Source organism: Squalius cephalus (genome assembly GCF_949319135.1).
Source record: "Squalius cephalus genome assembly, chromosome: 3".
Classification (NCBI taxonomy): Eukaryota; Metazoa; Chordata; class Actinopteri; order Cypriniformes; family Leuciscidae; genus Squalius; species Squalius cephalus.
The window spans coordinates 61,036,699-61,059,217 of NC_137124.1; the positions used below are offsets into that span (position 1 = coordinate 61,036,699).

The window sequence follows — 22,519 nt, forward strand, 5'->3', positions numbered from 1 at the left end:
TGATGGTAGTAAGTAACTTTGAACTACAGTAGTCAACATTTGAAGTGGATCAAAACCTTTCATCAAAGTTACACATGCATTTTGAACAATACCCGTTCTTGTCTCAGGACATCTTTTAGATCCACTTCAAATGTTGACTACTGTACATACACTGTCAACTAACTCTCATTACAGTATTAGTAGACTGTTAGGGTTAGGGTTAGCAAAATAAGTCGACATGTAGTTGAAAATTTAGTTAGTAGAATTACTAAAGTGGACCATCCAAACAAAGTGTCACCTATTGTCAAAGTTCTTATATTTTAATTTAAATCCAGAAACTTGTAGCTGATAAAAGAGTGTTTCTCTACTGTAATTGTACGAGACGTGTGAGGAAGAGGTCCTCATGTGTGTCTGGCTCCCACAGGGATGGGTCCGCTATGGATCTCACTGCTATCTCACTGCCATGGAGAGCAAGACTTTTCCCGAGGCCAAACTGGAGTGTGAGCGGACGGGAGCGCGACTGGTGGATGTTGCCGACAGGTAATGGTGAATATAAAGGCTACGGCAGAACTAAAGGCTCAGCTTATGCAAACCGTGCTTTAATAGGCAGACTTGTGGCCTAATGGTTAGAGAGTCAGACTGGTGTCCCGAAGGTTGCAGGTTTGATTCTCATGACTTGAGAAAGGCTCCTAACCCCCAATCGCTCTCAAAAAAAGTTTCACATTACACTTCCATTGCAAAAAATATCAAACAAAATCTGTTACATAACATAAACCTTAAATACTAAATTATAAACTTCAAATGAAGGGTAGAGGAAGGAAAAGACTCTGAATGAAATATGTAAATGAATGTTTAGTAAAAATGCATGGGTTATGAATGAATGCGAGCGAAGTTCATGTTCAAAATTTTATATTTTAGTGAAATATAACCCAGATCCACCAATCTGCTCTGTCCATGAGGCATGATAATGTTTTGTTATGATATTTCGTTACACACACATCACATTACTTCAATGTTTTGTCTTCAATTAGGTATGAGAACGCTTTTCTCATTAGCCTGGTCGGTCTCAGGCCTGAGAAGTATTTCTGGATCGGCTTGTGTAACACCGAACGCCTGGAGCGCTTCCAGTGGAGCAACGGAGATACAGTCAAGTTCACACACTTTAACGTAGGCATGCCAGGTGTGTGGACCAATGATCACAGCTCTAGTGAAATGTAAATGTTATGCTTGCACTGTCTGAATCTGCCTGAGTTGGGAAGTTTAGCTTTTGTTCTCCTGTCTGTTAGAAAGACACCAGGGTTGCGTGGCCATGCTGACAGGAACGTCGGCGGGATTATGGGATGTTCTGGACTCTAAAAGTAAACAGAAGTTCATCTGTAAGAAAATGGCGGAGGGTATTACTACAACAAGAGAGCCGCCAACAACACAACCGCTCACCTGTGCGTCAGGATGGATGAAGAAAGATTCAGGCAGTTGCATTCAGGTACACGTGAACACAGATCAAATGCTTAAAAAACTTAATCGGGGATCTCTAGTGGGGGTTTAAACCAGCAAACACTGACCTCAGAGTCATCATTATGGGAAACATGCACAATTAATCAACTTTAACCTGAAATTTGTAAATGGATTATTAAAACTACAGAGTCTCTATTATGCTGTTATGTTCAGATGTAACCAGTATGGCCATTGACTGTGATGTCGCTTGCTAATCTGGAGCGTGCTTAACCCATGAGAACACTACTTTACACAATGTTGTATTAATGTCTTGGGAACCACATCTAAATTTAAAAAAAGTGTAAAAAAATGTTTAATCTTTTCGAATTATGTCCATGATTTTAGTTTGTGTTCACAGAGCAAGTGCCGAAACCTTTACCAAGTTTCGTACCATTCCAATGAACTAAAAAAAAACAACAACAACAAAAAAAACAGACACATATATAGATATAGGGCCCTATTTTAACGATTTGAAACGCAAGTATCAAAAGCGAAACGCAAGTAACTTTGTGGGCGGGTCTCGGGCGCTGTTGCTATTATACCGGCGGGATAAATTACTCTTGCACCCGACGCAAATCTATAATGTGTTGATCTGAAGTCGCTTCATTACTCATAGGTGTGGTTTGGGCGTAACGTGAAATAAACCAATCAGAGCGTCATCTCACATTCCCTTTAAGAGCAGGCGCGCTTGTTCCATGGCGGATTGCTATTATAACGGCGGATTAGCCAGGAGCGGTTCACAGCCGAGGAGACCGACGTTCTCGTCAGGGCTGTAAAACACAGAGAAGTGACATTGGGGATGGAGAAACACACCCAGATTAGCTTCGGTTAAACAGGCGTATGATAATTTGGGTAAATGTGTAAGCTAGATTTATGCCTATTTTTCACATCTTCATGGACACAACAATGATTTCCCTCGTGTGGTAATATTTTTCCTTGTAATAATGTATGGTTTTCTAAAAATGAAAACTGCTGCGTCTGTGTAGATGAGAGAAGCAAAGTGTGTGTGCGTTGTGCACACGCTACACGCCAAGCATGTGCCCTTAAAATAGCATCTGAATAACATACGCAACGCGCCACTGACTTTAGGCGAGGTTTTTGGTGGAATTGTTTTCTGGAACTGCAAAATAGCACCAGGGAACGTTTGCGCCGGAACACGCCTCCTCTTTTCCCTGAACCGCCCCCGGGAGCGCAAGTTCATTCCCTAATTTACCGACGTGCGTCTGTGGAGGGAAAAGTCCGCTGTGCGTCGGGAGCAAAATAGGAATGACACATGCGTCGCTGTACAAAGTCAATTGCGCTGGGAGCGAGATAGGGCCCATAATGTATATGAAAAATTTTGGTCAGAAATGACCGAACATCACCAGAGGGATTTTAAAAAATAACGTAATCTACATGTTATCATAAGATGTTTTAAATACATCATGACCGCATCAAAATACTAACAGTTCAAATGCACTTTCTGTTTGAAAATAACATATTCAGTCAATTTATCTTTATTTATATAGCGCTTTATACAATACAGATGGTTTCAAAGCAGCTTTACAGTAATAAACAGTGAAGTAATGATCAATTCTGCTGTAAAAAGACAACAGTAAACAGTAATTCATAATTCAGGTGGAATCAGTTCAGTTGTATAAAGATCATCAAGTGTGAAATGATTTCAGTTCAGTGGCTCTTGAGAAAACAGTGTGTTTTTTTCGTCTCAGCTTATCGTCTAGAACGAAATAAGAACAATAGCGTTCCTGTTAAACTACATTTTGTTGCATCATCTGCAGTCTTTTTATGACTATAATAACTTTAATCGCTGCAAATGTCTGTCCATTGAATGCCATAGGAAATTCACACTTCAGTTTCTCCTTCTCAGGTATTCCAGAGGCCGGCGGACGAGAAGAAGTCTTGGCTGGACGCTCGCAGCTTCTGTCGACTCATTGGTGGAGACCTGGTGAGCTTCCACTCTCCACGAGAACTCAGCAAGTTACCGTGAGTGTTTCATACTGATCTAACTCTCTATTATTATGTGTTGGTCAGTAAAACATGATGATTATGTAGAGAACACCGTGTATGAAGGTAAACGTGTTTGTTCCGCAGGTATTCGAACGGAGACACGGCGTGGATCGGCTTCAGTATGCTGAACAGTGATTCGGGTTTTGCGTGGACTGATGAAACTCCTGTGAGTATCTCTCATTATATTGAAGTCAATGTAATGTACAAAGTCTAATATATTATATGCGACTGAAACGGTGGAGGAAAGAAGGCTGGAAGCATTGCCTGTAATCTGTGACCTTTTTCTAAGCTCCAAAGAACCCAAGATTTAGTCGCATTAATGCTTAAAACCACGCAAAGTCACACATACTGACAGGAATATATTGTCAGAACACTGAAAATATCCTGATTATTACATGACTATTCACCGAATAGATAAACATGCAGATATCTATTGATTTGAGTTGATTTGAATTATTTCCTGTGTATGATTTATCTTACAGCTTCTGGTTAAAAAATATAACTGTCCACTTTATCATAGCAACTATCTACTGTGTGAATGTGTGTTTGCATTTGTTTTCAGTCTGATTTTGAGAACTGGGGGTACGGAGAACCCAACAACTACAACAACCTGGAGCACTGTGCAGAAACGGGCTTTAGTTACGGACGCAAGTGGAACGACGTGGCTTGCGAAACCATTAAAGACTGGATCTGCCAGATACCAATAGGTACACATGCATGGATCTGTCAAATAGATCTGCGTATTAAATCTCAGAGTCTAAATGCAAACTAATACCCACAAATGCAAACTTGCCACTTGTTGTAATGTTCTGATGTGGTGTGTTCTTCACGTGAGGTTAGGGTTAGGGTTAATTCGCACAAAAATGGTAACTACAGGATGCCTATTGTCCAGGTATGAAGTGTTTCTCAATCTCAGTGATTATGCAAACTCACACTGTAACTGAATAATGAACTCGGTGTCCAAAAGATCTACGGTTTAATGGTCAGAAACTATAGTGTAACTAAATTCTGTTTTGATATATATTCTGATGAAACTAGTCCCGTATAACATGCACATAAACTTAACTATAACTCTTTTTCACTGTTTGTTCAATAGGCACAACTCCGAAACCTGCACCGACTTCTGCAAGCCAAGGTTAGTACTTCATAATCATAATTCATTAGCATTATCTCTTTTGAGGTATTTCCTAACCCCAAATGTAATGTTTAGCCCTTCATTAAATTAAGATGTTATGTAATTTTTTTTTTTTTTTTTTTTTTTTTTTTTTTTTTACATTTCCACTGTCTTAAGGAGCAAACCCCACAGGCCGCGTCCACACCGTAGACCGGTTAGGTTTTATTTAATGTAACATAATTTGTGGATAATGCATATGTAGAATAGAATTGATTATTCACATCTAGAATAATCGACTGGGACTAAAACACATCGGCTCATTAAATGCAGAGCAATTTTTAACATCACTTACTAACTTAAAGCAAGACACTGTTTTTACATGGCCAGTTTTGAGATTTTGGGTTATTTGGCGTTTCATAAAGTGTTGTTTTAAACATCCAAAACACACTTTTAACTGCTGCTTTTATTTGCACTTGATCCATTTGCAAGTGTAGATCTCAATTACAATACAAATCTGTAAAGGCCGTCTTCTCAAAATGAGTTTTATCTTCACCTCAGCAGCACTTACATTATACATATTCCTATCCATATGCTAAAGGGGTTTAATCATATATAATATAACAACATAAAAAATAAATGGTGAAAATGGTTTTTTTTTTTCTCTCTCTCTTACTGTTGACAGTATTTTCAGATTTATGGAGTGATAAAAAGAGAAGTCCGCCTTTAACTCTCAGTTGCATATTTAAGTATAACATTTCAGAAAACAGAAAACATTTTTTTTTTTTTTTTTGCAATTCTTAATGCGATCAGTTGACAGCTCCTGCTCACTATCTCCGGTCATGTTATGGAATAGAGCTTCAGTTGTGGAACAGGTTGTAAACATTGTCAATGCAATGATGTAAGGCTGAGTAAATAATGTCCGAGTTATCATGACTAGTGCAAATCACACACTCACAGATGAAGACAATGCTAAGTTATGTTGTTTTTATTCCACAGTGGAATATAACATGACATCTGATGGCTGGATCCAGTACAACGAGAGTCAGTACTTCATTAACGAAGACCTCCTGCCTATGGAAGAAGCTCGCGCGTTCTGCAAGAGGAATCACGGCGATCTCGTCGTCATCACTGGTCAAACAGAGAATAAGTTTTTATGGAAGCAGGTATATTTCCGTGATTCCCATTAATGCTGTGATTCCCATTAATGCTATAACATTATTGCATGATCATTCAGTAGGGTTATTGACACTGTTTTACAGATATTGAAGAAGTCAGAGGGTCAATACTACATCGGGATGAGACTGGAGTTGGACAAAACATTTAAGTGAGTATGAAAGAGTTGGATGCATAAACTAGTTATTATGCAACAGATACTTTAGGCATTGTTTAATTTAAGTACATTTGCGCTGGTTTTATATTTTTCTTTTCTTTTTCTATTTATAGCTGGGTGGACGGTTCACCTGTTGTATATACATCATGGAATCAAAATGAACCAAATTTTGCCAATAATGATGAGAACTGTGTGACCATGTACAAGAGTATGGGTAAGACTCCTCATCAGTGCTGTTCCTATGTAGAGTAGTGTGTCAGAGTGGCCTAAAGCAAGGGTGTTCAATCCTTTTACTCCAACCGGCTTCTGGAAGGAACACATGACCACAATGTACTAAAAACGGAGAAGTTTTTCCTTTGCATTTTTCTCGTACAGACGACAGCGCGGTCAAAACGATCCCTGATCACATGAATCCGCTTAAACGAATAAAACCGCTGCGTTCTGCTGCCTGGCCAGTAGATGGCGATCTCACTTTGTATCGTGTTCAAAAGTTTGCATTTTCAGGTCCCCAAAAAAACATAGTCATGTAAACGAACGGCCAAAACACATACAACATTTTTTATTTTGGAAATGGTGTCATGTGATGTCTCTGTAATCAAACATGGCTGATTCAACTCGTTAGTAGAGACTCCAAGGCTGTGTAGACACACACTCAAAACTTCCCTAAGCACTTCCCTGCCGCCGTTTCAAAGTGCGCTCAACTTCGTCAAGTAGACGAAAGAGATGTATTTAGACAGACCATCGAGGAAACGAGTCTACTCAATATGAACACTTCAATATCGTTTTTATTAGGGATGCACCAATACCGATACCAGTACTCGGGTGTCGGTTCGATACTGTGCTCATGTACTCGTAAAACTACCCTGATACAACCGCACCCGATACCACTTTAAGGGGCTGTTCACATATCATGTCTAAAAACCAGTGGAAAGCGCGACCGCACCGCTACTTTGTTACTTACTTTGTTACAGTCAGAAAGGGAAAAACATCTGATGAATATAAAACATTGTTAGAAGAACTGTAATGGTATTAAGTACTCATATCGGTACTTGGTATCGGCAAATACTCAAATGTAAGTACTTGTACTTGGTCTGAAAAAAAGTAGTATCGGTGCATCCCTTGTTTTTATATTTTCTCCAACAGCCCAAGCATACATACAGTTCTATAGAAATGTGTGCAAAACTTTTATGTAAATAGTGAAGTAGCTCCATTGCGGATTTCAGTCATCAAGGGCTTATTGTGCTCCATTTAAACACATTTCAAGGGTTCTGCCAGTGATGGGCACTCATGCAGCTTATGCAATGACACATACACGTACACGTACATCCAAATGAATGAAACGGAGGGAAGTTAGCGAGGGAAGGGCATAAAAAAACAGAGTTAAACACAGCCCAGGACCTCCAGACGTCAAACACGTGCAGTGTACAGGACCAGTGTTGGGAACCACTGCCTTCAGTCATGCTTGTCCAGTCAAGTTTTCTCCATACGTTAATGGGTTGTTGAGACACCTCATGTCCCAAACATTAGATTAAATACACTTGATTGATAATAATCACTGATTATATAATAATGATTGATTTTGATAGTAATCAGCATACTTGATTGCCTTTGATAAGGGTTGTTTAACGGGTATATGTTAAATGTGGAAAAAAACAGTTTCAGTTTTTCCAGTCTTTAATGTCATAAAGAGCAACAATAAAGGCAAAGTATGGCTTAAGGTATATGGACGACAAGCAATATGGTTGACAGTATACTTTAGGTTTATAATGGGTATAGTTTTATAAAAGCTTAAAGCATCAATTCAGTGTTCTTATGCACCAATATTATGTCATCTATTTGCCATAAAGTTTTTATAGCTGCATTATCCTCTATTCTCTGCACAAAGTATTAGCAATATGTTTTTTTTTAAGGATTCTGGAATGATATCAACTGTGGTGTGGTGTTGCCCTCTATCTGTAAGAGAAGTTCCAACTTTGTCAACGCCACCATGTCGCCCTCCACTGTGCCACCAGGAGGCTGTACTCCAGAATGGACCATGTTTCAGGGCAGAGTGAGAGTCATTTCATCATACAATCATAATTGGCCGGTTTCACAGACAAGGCTTAAGCTAGTCCCAGACTGAAATGCATGTTTGAGCTGTTTTAGCTGAAAGTAACTTGCACTGAAATATCTTAAAATATGTCAGTGCCATTGACGTACTCTCTCAAGATGCACACCAGTAATGTTCTTTTTTCTAAGGCACATTATAAAAGCTACCTAAATGTCCTTACTGAACTAATCCTGGCTTAATTAAGCCCTGTCTGTGAAACCAGGCCTACATGATCAGGCCTGCATGAAATCTGCACATTCTAATTCAAAGCACTTGTATTTTCAAATAGTGTTACAAGTATTTTAATACTAAGATGACGTGGCATAAATCTCGGGACCACTGTGTTTCACATGGAGGCAATCTGGTGTCCATTCGGCGTCATGAAGAGCAAGGTGAGCATTTACATTACATTTACATGCACACCAAAAAGCTGGTTATTGTGAGAAATCTGCTTAAGAAGAGAAAACGCCTGTTACAAGGTTACATGGTTACATTACATGGACTTGACGCACACATCACTACCTGATACTACATTTACCATCTTATAAATCAGAATGGTGTTGTGTAATTGTTTTCCCTATTTCAAATAAGTCTGATATTTTTGTTTGTCCGTTTGCTCCAACATGTTTTTCAATTCAAATATTCCTTTTAAAAACTACACAACCCAGATTAATTTCAGTCAGAATTACCTTTATTTCTTGTAAGAATCCCCCCAAACCTTTTGTTTTGGCTATCATTAGCATACCCCCTAATTGGACTGAACCATTTGTAGTTTTGTCTGGGGGGAGGGGGAATAGTAGCTGAACAATTCTTTCCTTTCTTTCCCTTTTCTAGTGTGTGGTTAAGTACCCATGGGTTTACACAGACTGATATTTGGGTATATGTTATATGAGACCATACGTGTATCAAACTCTACATTGAGAATTAATCTTTTTTTTTTTGGACAATTCATTGTATGATTTATGAGCATAGCCCTTCAAGGAAGGCTTTAAGACTGTGTCGACCATTCTGGCCACTGAGGGAATTGACGGCAGTCATTATCACAGCTATGTACTGAGTCTGCCCTGATCCTTTGTTCCTCTGGCTTCACCTTGGTCCTCTGAGCCTGCCCTGGTACCCTGTTCCTGCGGCTCCTCCTTGGTCCTCTGAGTCTGCCCCGATCCTTTGTTCCTCTGGCTTCACCTTGGTCCTCTGAGCCTGCCCTGGTACCCTGTTCCTCCAGCTCCTCCTTGGTCCTCTGAGCCTGCCCTGGTACCCTGTTCCTCCAGCTCCTCCTTGGTCCTCTGAGCCTGCCCTGGTCCTTTGTTCCTCTGGTTTCACCTTGGTCCTCTGAGCCTGCCCTGGTCCTCAGTTCCTCCGGCTCCTCCTTGGTCCTCTGAGCCTACCCTGGTCCTCAGTTCCTCCGGCTCCTCCTTGGTCCTCTGAGCCTGCCCTGGTCCTCAGTTCCTCCGGCTCCTCCTTGGTCCTCTGAGCCTGCCCTGGTACCCTGTTCCTCCGGTTTAACCTTGGTCCTCCAAGCCTGCCCTGCTCCTCCGTTCCTCTGGCTCCTCCGTGGTCCTCTGAGCCTGCCCTGGTACCTTGTTCCTTCGGCTCCTCCTTGGTCCTCTGAGCCTGCCCTGGTCCTCAGTTCCTCCAGCTCTACCTTGGACCTCCAATCCTGCCCTGGTCCTCAGTTCCTCCGGCTTCACCTTGGTCCTCAGAGTCTGCCCTGGTCCTTTGTTCTTCCAGCTTCACCTTGGTCCTATGAGCCTGCCCTGGTCCTCTGTTCCTCCAACTCCACCTTGGTCCTCCAAGCCTGCCCTGGTCCTTTGTTCCTCCAGCTTCACCTTGGTCCTCCGAGCCTGCCCTGGTCCTCTGTTCCTCCACCTTCACCTTGGTCCTATGAGCCTGCCCTGGTCCTCAGTTCCTCCACCTTCACCTTGGTCCTATGAGCCTGCCGTGGTCCTTTTTTCCTCCAGCTCCACCTTGGTCCTCCAATCCTGCCCTGGTCTTTTGTTCCTCCAGATTCACCTTGGTCCTATGAGCCTGCCCTGGTCCTTTGTTCCTCCAGCTTCACCTTGGTCCTCTGAGCCTGCCCTGGTCCTTTGTTCTTCCAGCTTCACCTTGGTCCTATGAGCCTGCCCTGGTCCTCTGTTCCTCCACCTTCACCTTGGTCCTATGAGCCTGCCCTGGTCCTCTGTTCCTCCACCTTCACCTTGGTCCTATGAGCCTGCCCTGGTCCTTTGTTCCTCCAGCTCCACCTTGGTCCTCCAATCCTGCCCTGGTCCTTTGTTCCTCCAGCTCCACCTTGGTCCTCCAATCCTGCCCTGGTCCTTTGTTCCTCCAGCTCCACCTTGGTCCTATGAGCCTGCCCTGGTCCTTTGTTCCTCCAGCTCCACCTTGGTCCTCCAATCCTGCCCTGGTCCTTTGTTCCTCCAGCTCCACCTTGGTCCTATGAGCCTGCCCTGGTCCTTTGTTCCTCCAGCTCCACCTTGGTCCTATGAGCCTGCCCTGGTCCTTTGTTCCTCCAGCTCCACATTGGTCCTCCAATCCTGCCCTGGTCCTTTGTTCCTCCAGCTCCACCTTGATCCTATGAGCCTGCCCTGGTCCTTTGTTCCTCCAGCTTCACCTTGGTCCTCCAATCCTGCCCTGGTCCTTTGTTCCTCCAGCTTCACCTTGGTCCTCCAATCCTGCCATCAGGGGTCACGTCTTGTTTGTGTTTTTCTAGCTCTTTGAGTTTAGTTTCTTTACCTCTGTTTAGTCCTGTTGCCCTTGGCTACTATTGTTAAGGATTTTTTACATTTTGTTTATTTTTTATTTTTCTCAACTGTAATAAACTGCTCCTTTAATGGATACAGAACACTTCTTTCTTTAAGAAGTTTAGAATAAGCCATTTTCTTAAGTGTATGTAAACGTTAATGACTATAAGTGATTTACATTTGTGACTCTTTAAACTTGAACTTGAATTTAATACCATATTCTTACCAGGCACAACATGCAATTTGTCTGTCAACACAGAAAACAGAACAGTTCTGCTAAGAAACCAGCCGATCAACAAAATTAATTAAATATGACCTTTTGATTCTGTTTGCAGCATTCCTTACTACTCTAATGCTGCCTTCAGATGATGACGTATGGATTGGTTTGAATGATGTCAATTGGGAGAATAGGTTTTTGTGGACTGATGGTATCGGTGTCAGCTACACAAACTGGGCTAAGGGTCAACCTTCATCAGTCCCAGACGGCCCTTCCAGGATGTATGGCTACTTTGATTCAGAGGCAGGTATTCACACCATATTGCTGACAAAGGCTATCCAGTATCTATAAAGATGACCAGAATCATCAGAGTTTCTCTTTTGAGATGCGGGGCCCTATCTTGCACCCAGTGCAACTGACTTTGTACACCGACGCATTTATCATTCCTATTTTGCACCCGACGCACAGCAGACTTTTCCCTCCACAGACGCACGTCAGTAAATTAGAGAATGAACTTGCGCTCCCGGGGGCGGTTCAGCGAAAAGAGGAGGCGTGTTCCGGCACAAACGTTCCCTGGTGCTATTTTGCAGTTTCAGAAAACAATTCCGCCACTGACCAGGAGAAACCTCGTCTAAAGTCAGTGGCGCGTTGCACATGTTATTCAGATGCTATTTTAAGGGCGCATGCTTGGCCATAATGTAGCGTGTGCACAAGGCGCACACACTTTGCTTCTCTCATCTACACACAGACGCATCAGTTGCCATTTTTGCAAACCATACATAATTACAAGGAACAATATTCCACACGAGGGAAATCATTGTTGTGTCCATGAAGATGTGAAAAATAGGCATAAATCTAGTTACACATTTACCCAAATTATCATACGCCTGTTTAACCGAAGCTAATTTGGGTGTGTTTCTCCATCCCCAATGTCACTTCTCTGTGTTTTACGGCCCTGATGAGAACGTCGGTCTCCTCGCTGTGAACCGCTCCTGGCATGCGTCTGGCAAATCTGCCGTTATAATAGCAATCCGCCATGGAACAAGCGCGCCTGCTCTTAAAGGGAATGTGAGATGACGCTCTGATTGGTTTATTTCACGTTACGCCCAAACCACACCTATGAGTAATGAAGCGACTTCAGACCAACACATTTTAGATTTGCTTCGGGCGCAAGAGTCATTTATCCCGCCGGTATAATAGCAACAGCGCCCGAGACCCGCCCACAAAGTTACTTGTGTTTTGCTTTTGATACTTGCGTTTCAGATCGTTAAAATAGGGCCAGAGATGTTTATGTCAGACATACAAAACATTACGAAAATGATCCAAATCCAAATCTGACTGAAAACAATACAGTTTTTCTTGTGAAGCACACTTTTTTCTGTTGCATAGAAATGCCTCTTAGAAATCACTTGACTAAAAATTTCGATGTCTAAGAGTTGTTCTACTTGTGACCAGACAAAGGACACGTGACACAAGCAAATCTGACCGAAAATTATTTATATTCTTTTGTTGTTTACCTGACATTTGTGTCAAAAAAAAAAAATTATTAAAAATCAGGAACACGGAAAATAAAATTTTTACTGTCTTTATATGTTTTTATGACCACAAGACACGTGATACATGAAAGACAGCACGTCCTAAGAAGAACTTAAGGCAAGTCATTTCACTCGGTGGCCATGTGCAGCTCCTATGAGGAATGAGGAATGAGGAAACTCCAAAGCTGTTCCAATTTTATGATTAAATTTCATATTTGAAATCAAATCACCAATGAAATCTGACAACAACTGTCTAATAAAATGCTCAAATCATGATAAAAAACACACCCAAAACCAAACCAAGTCAAAACCAATCAAAAGCCTCCCAGAAATCACCCAAAAACCCATATCATTGTTTGAGTGCTGCTAGTAAAATTAATACACTCTGTCATTTTGATATCTTCTAAAACATATACGGCTCTATCACAGCACTTGCCATCTCCAGTATCAAAACACGTGACCTGCTGCAAAGGAGGGCGTGGATACGGTGCGATGAAGTTAGCCAATCACAGCAGTTTCTGCAAGAGGCCACACCCCTTGAGATTGATTGTTCTTCACAGAGAGTTTCCATCCAAATGAGGATGGAAAATTATAATTTTGCTAATATTGGACTTTTTGGTGCAAAACACTTTGGAAACTATATAAACTATTGAGAAACATAATTTTAAACGACCCCTTTAAACTTGCCTGTAAGCAGTATTAACAACAGCAAGAGACAGAGTTTTACAGTCAGTTGTTGTCGAACTCAGTTACCTCGTATAATTACAGCAACTTACGTATGTTTGTTTGGTTGCTTTTTTAAATGCTGAGTTAATTAATCTGAACTCTGTTCCATCCAGAACTGTGACTGTGTCGTCATGGTTAGAAACCCAGGAAAGATGACAGGAGCGTGGAAAGTAGAAATCTGTAGAGATGAAAGAGGTTTCATCTGCAAGAGGACAACAGGTTAGAGGGGATTATCCATTTATACAATGATTTTAGTTAGTATCATGTTATCACTTACATTATAACACAAATCAGTAATTGTTAAACCATGTCAGTGCTCATTTCACCTAATGTATATGACCTGTGTGTAACCTTGGTGTTATAGACTCTCAGCTGCCTCGTCCTGTGAGCACAGTAACGCCACAACATTTTTTCACACTGGGAAATGATTCATACAAGGTGCAGATGGAGAAAATGAGCTGGGATGAAGCGAGGAGACAGTGTAAAGCAGACGATGCTGACCTGGCCAGTGTGCTGGACTCCATCAGCCAAGCGTACACCATCCTCAGAGTCAGCAAACTGAAGGAGCCTCTGTGGATCGGCCTCAACAGCAACTTGGTACACAGTAAACTTTAAAATGCATTACAAAAAAAAAAAGAAATAAAAAAGCTAATTATGTCAAGCTAATTATAAAATGCTAACATAGCATGTGCGTGAGTGTGTAACATGGGTTACAAAGATTTTGCCAAATGATAAATATTTCCTAGATTAACATCCTTGTTGATCCTGGAATAACAGAAGGGGCTTATAACAGAAAAAGAGCCTCGTCCACCTCATCACGGGAATTAACGGGGCAGAATTACTCTGGAATTACTCTTTTATGAGTATTTGTTTTTAATATTTAAATCAGGATGTAGTGTATTTTTCCGAAAATCAGCACGATTGAAAATGTGATATATTGATTTTATACAACAGTTCAATAAACAAGAAGTTAATGTTAGGTGACCTTCATTTTAGACTTAGAACCTTGCAACAAATTTCGCAACAGATCCACAGTAGAGCCTCCAGCTGTGTGTTTGAGACAGGCCCTATAAAACTGTGTTCAAGTACAGTGAGAATAATTGGTAATCAGATTATAGTTACATTAAAGCTACACTGTGTGATATTTCCCCCCATCTAGCGGTGAAATTGTATATGACTACCCAGTGGATATTAGTTTCTGTTCCTTTCAATTCCGAGGGCGTTTTAACTCCTACAAGCAACTATAAAACTTCGAATTTACACAAATAGGCTGAATTACCTGTCGAGAAGAAAGCAAGCAACTTCGGCGTCCGTTTAAAAATCTTTGCTCCTCATGAGCTCTTTCCATCTGGGAAAAGTTACTCCAGTGTTGACTTTGGTCTTGCTGATTTGCCTGTCGCGTTGACGTTTTAATTCTCTCTTTCGCTTCCTTGGCGACTCTGCTACATGTCCTCGAGAATAGGTGTGATCCTCCATCTTCAGCAATCTTTCAAATCTGCCGGCAGTCGCGAGTAATCTCCCCCTCGCATTCGTCACGGTGTCACTGAGTGTAAAACGCGACAGGCAAAGCTTGAATTTCCAGGTATGTCCCTCTTTGGCGAATGTATTTTCAAGATGGAGGCGCAACATGGCTTCCACCATTCGAGCGACTCGCTCGTATGTATTATAAATGGCAGATTTTACGCTTACGAGAATACTTAATTAGTTGGTGGAAGTAATTACACATGAATGAGCACATGTACTTTTGATAGAACAAAGTGTTTTTTGCTAAGAATCAGCTTAAAAAGTTACACAGTGTAGCTTTAAAATGATTTTTTATTTCTGAATGGATTACTTTTGGATTACTAATTACTATTACTATTTTGATAATGGCGCCACATCCAAGGATTCTCTTCGCTTTAGTTGCGTCCCTCCTCTCGCGTCTAGTGTAGACATGTTGTTTTGGTAGTTGGTGACTTTTAAAGTAGATCATTCTTCCTGACACAGCCTAATTAATTATACAGGGCGCCTTGGTCATTTTGCACAACCCAAATAGTAAGATATTTGACAAAGATCCTTGTCATCGTCCAGCCGAGTTCACTTCACATCCAATAGTGTCAATAATTTTGTTGAATATTAACTAAGCAAGCCAAAAGGTGACAGTGGCGAGGTGACAGACATGGAGGGGATAAAAAACATTGGGAAAAGGGTTGGAGGAATAGGTTATGCTTAGGGTTCAGGATTAGGGTTAAGAACAGGAAATGTTGTTCCAGGACACATAAAAGATGTTGACTAAATGTCAAAATCATGTTCGCTGCCAGAGTGCAAAGACTTGTTTTTAAAGTCTAACGAATTAAATTTGTTTGCTTCAGACAAGTGGCCGTTACCGCTGGGTGGACAACTGGCTTCTGAGATACAGCAAATGGGCAGCAGGAGAGCCCAAAAACAATTTAGCGTGTGTATATATTGATACGGATGGCGACTGGAAAACGGCTACATGCAACAACACGTATTATTCCCTGTGCAAACGATCCCCAGGTATTTCATTCAAAACTCTGCATGCAATAAATATCTAGATTGTCTTGCATAATTTAACTTGAGAACTGGTGTGGCATTGCTTGTGTGACCATTTCCTTCACATAGTTAGCTCAAATATAGAAAATGGCAAATCATTTACTTTATACCATGGTCTGTCTTAATACTCGATTCTGATTGGCTGGAAGGTGTGCATTATAACTAGGGTTGGGTATCATTTGAATTTTAACAATTCTAATTCCGATTTCGATTCTGCATATCATTTCAGATTCTTATCAATTCCTCATTTCAGTTTCAATAAGGTAAAAAAAAAAAAAAAAAAAAAACTTAGATATCATTCACATTTAGGGTTAGGGTATTGCAAAACATTTAATTGTAGCTGAATATCAACATAAATCAACAGGCTAAAGAACACTTACACAAGAAGGAACGTTTACATGTGGTTTAAAAATACCATAGACAAACAACTAGCCTAACTAATATAAATGTCAAGCATTATTAAAGACAAGTAAACACTGAGTAATTAAAAAAGAACAAATACAGAATTAACAATCGCAACAAATAGATACAACTGAACAAAGATACGAATGAAATAAACAGTGTTTTAAGATTTTCCGGTATTCAGGAAGAGAAACTGGAGTTAAATGTAAAATAACGCGGCAATTTATAAGTAAAATATACATTACAAATATAGTTACAAAAGTTATTCAGTCAAGAATGAGTGAATTTTCTCTTTGTCTTTTGTTGTTTAATTAGTGTTATTATAGAGACGGCAGGAATATTAGTGTTATTATAGAGACGGCAGGAATATTAGTGTTATTATAGAGACGGCAGCAGGAATATTAGGCTGCTGTCACTTTAAGAGCTGCACAGATCCAATATACTGTTACACACGCCAGCAGAACTGAAAACAGCGCGCAAGTCGTCTCACGCTTGAGTGGTTTGAAATCATATTGAAATGCTTACAAAGGAATCGATAAGAGGAATCGAAATTTTAATTTTATAACAAGTATTAGATTCCAGACCTCGAGTATTCGATTCCAAAATTTTGATTAATTTTCGATTCCCAAACCTAATTATAACCATTTAATGCACAAGTAGTTCCAGTTAGTTTAATCACTTTTCTGCATAATTTTTAAAAAATCGCTTTATAAAATTTAAAGCTAAAACTTTAAACTTTAACATTAAAACAAACACTTCTAGTGTAGTACTTGACATTCCTTGTTCCTTCCTTCAGACATTGCTCCCACAGACCCTCCTCAGATGCCGGGGAACTGCCCTGAGTCAAAGAAGCGCAAGACCTGGATTCCTTTCAGAGGACACTGCTACGCCTTCATGGCCTCCATGTCTGACAGCTGGGCTCACGCAACAGTGGAGTGCATGAGGATAGGTAGGCATTGCTTGCTGTTAAGTAAATAATCTCTTTTAATTTAAACAGAATCCACATGAATGCAGTGATACTATATTATGATACTCATTCACTTTCGTTTCGAACAGCATTGGAATAAAAAGGTTCATGACATGGATTTAAATTTTTTTTTTAAATATGTTTCTTACGGTTCACTTATAATGTTAATATAGAATATGTGGAAAAATTATTATGTTCAACCCTCATTTTGAGCCTCTGTCTGAAATGATCCGTGGCTCCTTTCAGACTTGTCAGTAAACACCTACAATTAATCTGAACACACATCTGTATAAGTGTAGACAGTCAGTCATTATAATCTGAACACACATCTGTATCTGTGTAGACAGCGTCAGTCATAATCTGAACACACATCTGTATCAGTGTAGACAGAGTCAGTCATTATAATCTGAACACACATCTGTATCAGTGTAGACAGTGTCAGTCATTATAATCTGAACACACATCTGTATCAGTGTAGACAGTCAGTCATTATAATCTGAACACACATCTGTATCAGTGTAGACAGCGTCAGTCATAATCTGAACACACATCTGTATCAGTGTAGACAGTGTCAGTCATTATAATCTGAACACACATCTGTATCAGTGTAGACAGAGTCAGTCATTATAATCTGAACACACATCTGTATCTGTGTAGACAGCGTCAGTCATTATAATCTGAACACACATCTGTATCAGTGTAGACAGCGTCAGTCATTATAATCTGAACACACATCTGTATCAGTGTAGACAGTGTCAGTCATTATAATCTGAACACACATCTGTATCAGTGTAGACAGCGTCAGTCATAATCTGAACACACATCTGTATCAGTGTAGACAGTGTCAGTCATTATAATCTGAACACACATCTGTATCAGTGTAGACAGTGTCAGTCATTATAATCTGAACACGCATCTGTATCAGTGTAGACAGTCAGTCATTATAATCTGAACACACATCTGTATCAGTGTAGACAGCGTCAGTCATAATCTGAACACACATCTGTATCAGTGTAGACAGCGTCAGTCATTATAATCTGAACACACATCTGTATCAGTGTAGACAGAGTCAGTCATTATAATCTGAACACACATCTGTATCTGTGTAGACAGCGTCAGTCATTATAATCTGAACACACATCTGTATCAGTGTAGACAGCGTCAGTCATTATAATCTGAACACACATCTGTATCAGTGTAGACAGTGTCAGTCATTATAATCTGAACACACATCTGTATCAGTGTAGACAGCGTCAGTCATTATAATCTGAACACACATCTGTATCAGTGTAGACAGCGTCAGTCATTATAATCTGAACACACATCTGTATCTGTGTAGACAGCGTCAGTCATAATCTGAACACACATCTGTATCAGTGTAGACAGCGTCAGTCATTATAATCTGAACACACATCTGTATCAGTGTAGACAGTGTCAGTCATTATAATCTGAACACACATCTGTATCAGTGTAGACAGCGTCAGTCAATATAATCTGAACACACATCTGTATCAGTGTATACAGCGTCAGTCATTATAATCTGAACACACATCTGTATATTGTATCAGTGTAGACAGAGTCAGTCATTATAATCTGAACACACATCTGTATCAGTATATCAGTGTCAGTCATTATAATCTGAACACACATCTGTATCAGTGTAGACAGTGTCAGTCATTATAATCTGAACACACATCTGTATCAGTGTAGACAGTGTCAGTCATTATAATCTGAACACACATCTGTATCAGTGTAGACAGTGTCAGTCATTATAATCTGAACACACATCTGTATCAGTGTAGACAGTGTCAGTCATTATAATCTGAACACACATCTGTATCAGTGTAGACAGAGTCAGTCATTATAATCTGAACACACATCTGTATCTGTGTAGACAGCGTCAGTCATTATAATCTGAACACACATCTGTATCAGTGTAGACAGCGTCAGTCATTATAATCTGAACACACATCTGTATCAGTGTAGACAGTGTCAGTCATTATAATCTGAACACACATCTGTATCAGTGTAGACAGCGTCAGTCATAATCTGAACACACATCTGTATCAGTGTAGACAGTGTCAGTCATTATAATCTGAACACACATCTGTATCAGTGTAGACAGTGTCAGTCATTATAATCTGAACACACATCTGTATCAGTGTAGACAGTGTCAGTCATTATAATCTGAACACACATCTGTATCAGTGTAGACAGTGTCAGTCATTATAATCTGAACACACATCTGTATCAGTGTAGACAGTGTCAGTCATTATAATCTGAACACACATCTGTATCAGTGTAGACAGTGTCAGTCATTATAATCTGAACACACATCTGTATCAGTGTAGACAGTGTCAGTCATTATAATCTGAACACACATCTGTATCAGTGTAGACAGTCAGTCATTATAATCTGAACACACATCTGTATCAGTGTAGACAGTGTCAGTCATTATAATCTGAACACACATCTGTATCAGTGTAGACAAGAGTCAGTCATTATAATCTGAACACACATCTGTATCAGTGTAGACAGCGTCAGTCATTATAATCTGAACACACATCTGTATCAGTGTAGACAGTCAGTCATTATAATCTGAACACACATCTGTATCAGTGTAGACAGTGTCAGTCATTATAATCTGAACACACATCTGTATCAGTGTAGACAGCGTCAGTCATTATAATCTGAACACACATCTGTATCAGTGTAGACAGCGTCAGTCATTATAATCTGAACACACATCTGTATCAGTGTAGACAGTGTCAGTCATTATAATCTGAACACACATCTGTATCAGTGTAGACAGTGTCAGTCATTATAATCTGAACACACATCTGTATCAGTGTAGACAGCGTCAGTCATTATAATCTGAACACACATCTGTATCAGTGTAGACAGTGTCAGTCATTATAATCTGAACACACATCTGTATCTGTGTAGACAGTGTCAGTCATTATAATCTGAACACACATCTGTATCAGTGTAGACAGCGTCAGTCATTATAATCTGAACAAACATCTGTATCAGTGTAGACAGCGTCAGTCATTATAATCTGAACTAGGGCTGAACGATATGGACAAAATTTCATATCTCGATTTTCATGCCAGATATCTCGATATCGATACAATACGATATGACTACGTAAGTACTAAAAAAACAATACATTAGAGTTTGTAAAATACACACTGATGTCTATGGAAGAGGTAATAATAATCCTTTCCATTATAATTCGACACGTTTTATTCATATCAGATACACATTGTGTAAGTAACTTCAATGTTTACTCTATTCTATTCCCAGTTCACCAGCCACTTACTTTTAAGTATTTCGGGAGAAGTGGATGAATTCACGTGTTGTAAACATAGAGGTTGTAAATCCAACAGATCCGATTCTCTGAACTGCGTCTGCGGCACAAACTAACACGGCGGCGCCCATCGCGCATACAGCTCAACTAACGCGACCGTTATAAAAGGTGTTTAAACAACAATATACTTCCACTTGCATGTATTTGACAATCGGAATATCAGATATTTCATGCCATAGCTAACACATTTGTGAATATTCTGAATAAAAAAGGAAAAATGACATAAAAGCAGATCATCATTCATTCAGCGCTGTTGCTGCTGCGGTGTGTCACGTGACAAGCAATGACGCGTCACCATGGAAACGCCGCCCCCCCTCTCACAATATAGTTCCCACGTCCCTGGTAGTGTGCGCGCGCTGGCTTTAGCGGTGCATTCAAGGGCACTCGTAAAACTGATGTTTGTTGTGACAGCCAGAGTTGTATGCAGGGCGAGCGCGGAGAGGGGAAATCTATATCGTCGATATCGTTGCTTTTTTCGATAGTAATATCTTGAAAGTTCATATCTCGATATAGATACGATAACGATATATCGTTCAGCCCTAATCTGAACACACATCTGTATCAGTGTAGACAGTGTCAGTCATTATAATCTGAACACACATCTGTATCAGTGTAGACAGCATCAATCATTATAATCTGAACACACATCTGTATCAGTGTAGACAGTCAGTCATTATAATCTGAACACACATCTGTATCAGTGTATCAGCATCAGTCATTATAATCTGAACACACATCTGTATCTGTGTAGACAGTCAGCCATTATAATCTGAACACACATCTGTATCAGTGTAGACAGCGTCAGTCATTATAATCTGAACACACATCTGTATCAGTGTAGACAGCGTCAGTCATTATAATCTGAACACACATCTGTATCAGTGTATCAGCATCAGTCATTATAATCTGAACACACATCTGTATCTGTGTAGACAGTCAGCCATTATAATCTGAACACACATCTGTATCAGTGTAGACAGCGTCAGTCATTATAATCTGAACACACATCTGTATCAGTGTAGACAGTGTCAGTCATTATAATCTGAACACACATCTGTATCAGTGTAGACAGCATCAATCATTATAATCTGAACACACATCTGTATCAGTATAGACAGAGTCAGTCATTATAATCTGAACACACATCTGTATCAGTGTATCAGCATCAGTCATTATAATCTGAACACACATCTGTATCTGTGTAGACAGTCAGCCATTATAATCTGAACACACATCTGTATCAGTGTAGACAGCGTCAGTCATTATAATCTGAACACACATCTGTATCAGTGTAGACAGTGTCAGTCATTATAATCTGAACACACATCTGTATCAGTGTAGACAGTGTCAGTCATTATAATCTGAACACACATCTGTATCAGTGTAGACAGTGTCAGTCATTATAATCTGAACACACATCTGTATCAGTGTAGACAGTGTCAGTCATTATAATCTGAACACACATCTGTATCAGTGTATCAGTGTCAGTCATTATAATCTGAACACACATCTGTATCAGTGTAGACAGTGTCAGTCATTATAATCTGAACACACATCTGTATCAGTGTAGACAGCGTCAGTCATTATAATCTGAACACACATCTGTATCAGTGTAGACAGCGTCAGTCATTATAATCTGAACACACATCTGTATCAGTGTAGACAGTGTCAGTCAACATAATCTGAACACACATCTGTATCAGTGTAGACAGCGTCAGTCATTATAATCTGAACACACATCTGTATCAGTGTAGACAGCGTCAGTCATTATAATCTGAACACACATCTGTATCAGTGTAGACAGCGTCAGTCATTATAATCTGAACACACATCTGTATCAGTGTAGACAGCGTCAGTCATTATAATCTGAACACACATCTGTATCAGTGTAGACAGCGTCAGTCATTATAATCTGAACACACATCTGTATCAGTGTAGACAGCGTCAGTCATTATAATCTGAACACACATCTGTATCAGTGTAGACAGCGTCATTCAT

General features: G+C 40.1%; 1 protein-coding gene across 1 annotated transcript in view; it reads left to right on the top strand.

Moving 5' to 3' along the window:
- Positions 1 to 22,519, top strand: part of mrc1a (mannose receptor, C type 1a) — a 40,433-nt gene that overhangs the window by 12,381 nt on the left and 5,533 nt on the right. Inside the window, exons 10-26 of the mRNA XM_079864980.1 lie at positions 404 to 519; positions 1,011 to 1,159; positions 1,266 to 1,462; positions 3,341 to 3,456; positions 3,565 to 3,646; positions 4,043 to 4,187; positions 4,577 to 4,615; positions 5,591 to 5,757; positions 5,854 to 5,918; positions 6,038 to 6,138; positions 7,835 to 7,974; positions 8,303 to 8,405; positions 11,087 to 11,271; positions 13,343 to 13,448; positions 13,594 to 13,826; positions 15,581 to 15,746; positions 16,981 to 17,133. Coding sequence (XP_079721106.1) covers positions 404 to 519; positions 1,011 to 1,159; positions 1,266 to 1,462; positions 3,341 to 3,456; positions 3,565 to 3,646; positions 4,043 to 4,187; positions 4,577 to 4,615; positions 5,591 to 5,757; positions 5,854 to 5,918; positions 6,038 to 6,138; positions 7,835 to 7,974; positions 8,303 to 8,405; positions 11,087 to 11,271; positions 13,343 to 13,448; positions 13,594 to 13,826; positions 15,581 to 15,746; positions 16,981 to 17,133 — 2,263 coding nt within the window. The remainder of the gene's footprint in view (positions 1 to 403; positions 520 to 1,010; positions 1,160 to 1,265; positions 1,463 to 3,340; positions 3,457 to 3,564; positions 3,647 to 4,042; positions 4,188 to 4,576; positions 4,616 to 5,590; positions 5,758 to 5,853; positions 5,919 to 6,037; positions 6,139 to 7,834; positions 7,975 to 8,302; positions 8,406 to 11,086; positions 11,272 to 13,342; positions 13,449 to 13,593; positions 13,827 to 15,580; positions 15,747 to 16,980; positions 17,134 to 22,519) is intronic.